The sequence below is a fragment of the Egretta garzetta genome, unplaced genomic scaffold (assembly GCF_000687185.1).
Source record: "Egretta garzetta isolate BGI_Z169 unplaced genomic scaffold, ASM68718v1 scaffold404, whole genome shotgun sequence".
NCBI classification, from domain to species: Eukaryota; Metazoa; Chordata; class Aves; order Pelecaniformes; family Ardeidae; genus Egretta; species Egretta garzetta.
In genome coordinates, this window is record NW_009259323.1 from 1,476,879 (window position 1) to 1,477,235 (window position 357).

A 357-nucleotide genomic window follows, 5' to 3' on the forward strand; every position below is an offset into this window, starting at 1 on the left:
ACCGCCAAGGGGCCCACCCCAAACGGCGCCCCATGGGTCGCTCCAGTGGGGACCATGGCTCACCGCACTGGGACCCCCCGGCTCATCCTGCCATGTTCCCACGGCTCACCGTGCCATGCCACAGGGCTCACCCCCACACGGCTGCCCCCCAGGAGCAGGGCCGGTGTGGGGATCCCCACCCACAGCCCGACCATGGGTGTCCTGGGCTGGGTCCCTGAGAACCGGACCGAACCGGGAGTCCCGGGAGCAGCTGCGAGGAGACAGTCGCAATGGGCTCACGGGGGCCGCTGTAGGGAGTTGGGGGCAGTTATGGGAGGTGGTGGCGGGGGCTAGGGGTGGTGCCAGTGCCGGGGGCAG

General features: G+C 71.1%; 1 protein-coding gene across 1 annotated transcript in view; it reads left to right on the forward strand.

The window, feature by feature from the left end:
- Positions 1-192: 192 nt before the first annotated feature.
- Positions 193-357, forward strand: part of MED12 (mediator complex subunit 12) — a 38,215-nt gene continuing 38,050 nt past the window's right edge. Inside the window, exon 1 of the mRNA XM_035892136.1 lies at positions 193-237. Within this exon, the coding sequence (XP_035748029.1) occupies positions 193-237 (45 nt within the window). The remainder of the gene's footprint in view (positions 238-357) is intronic.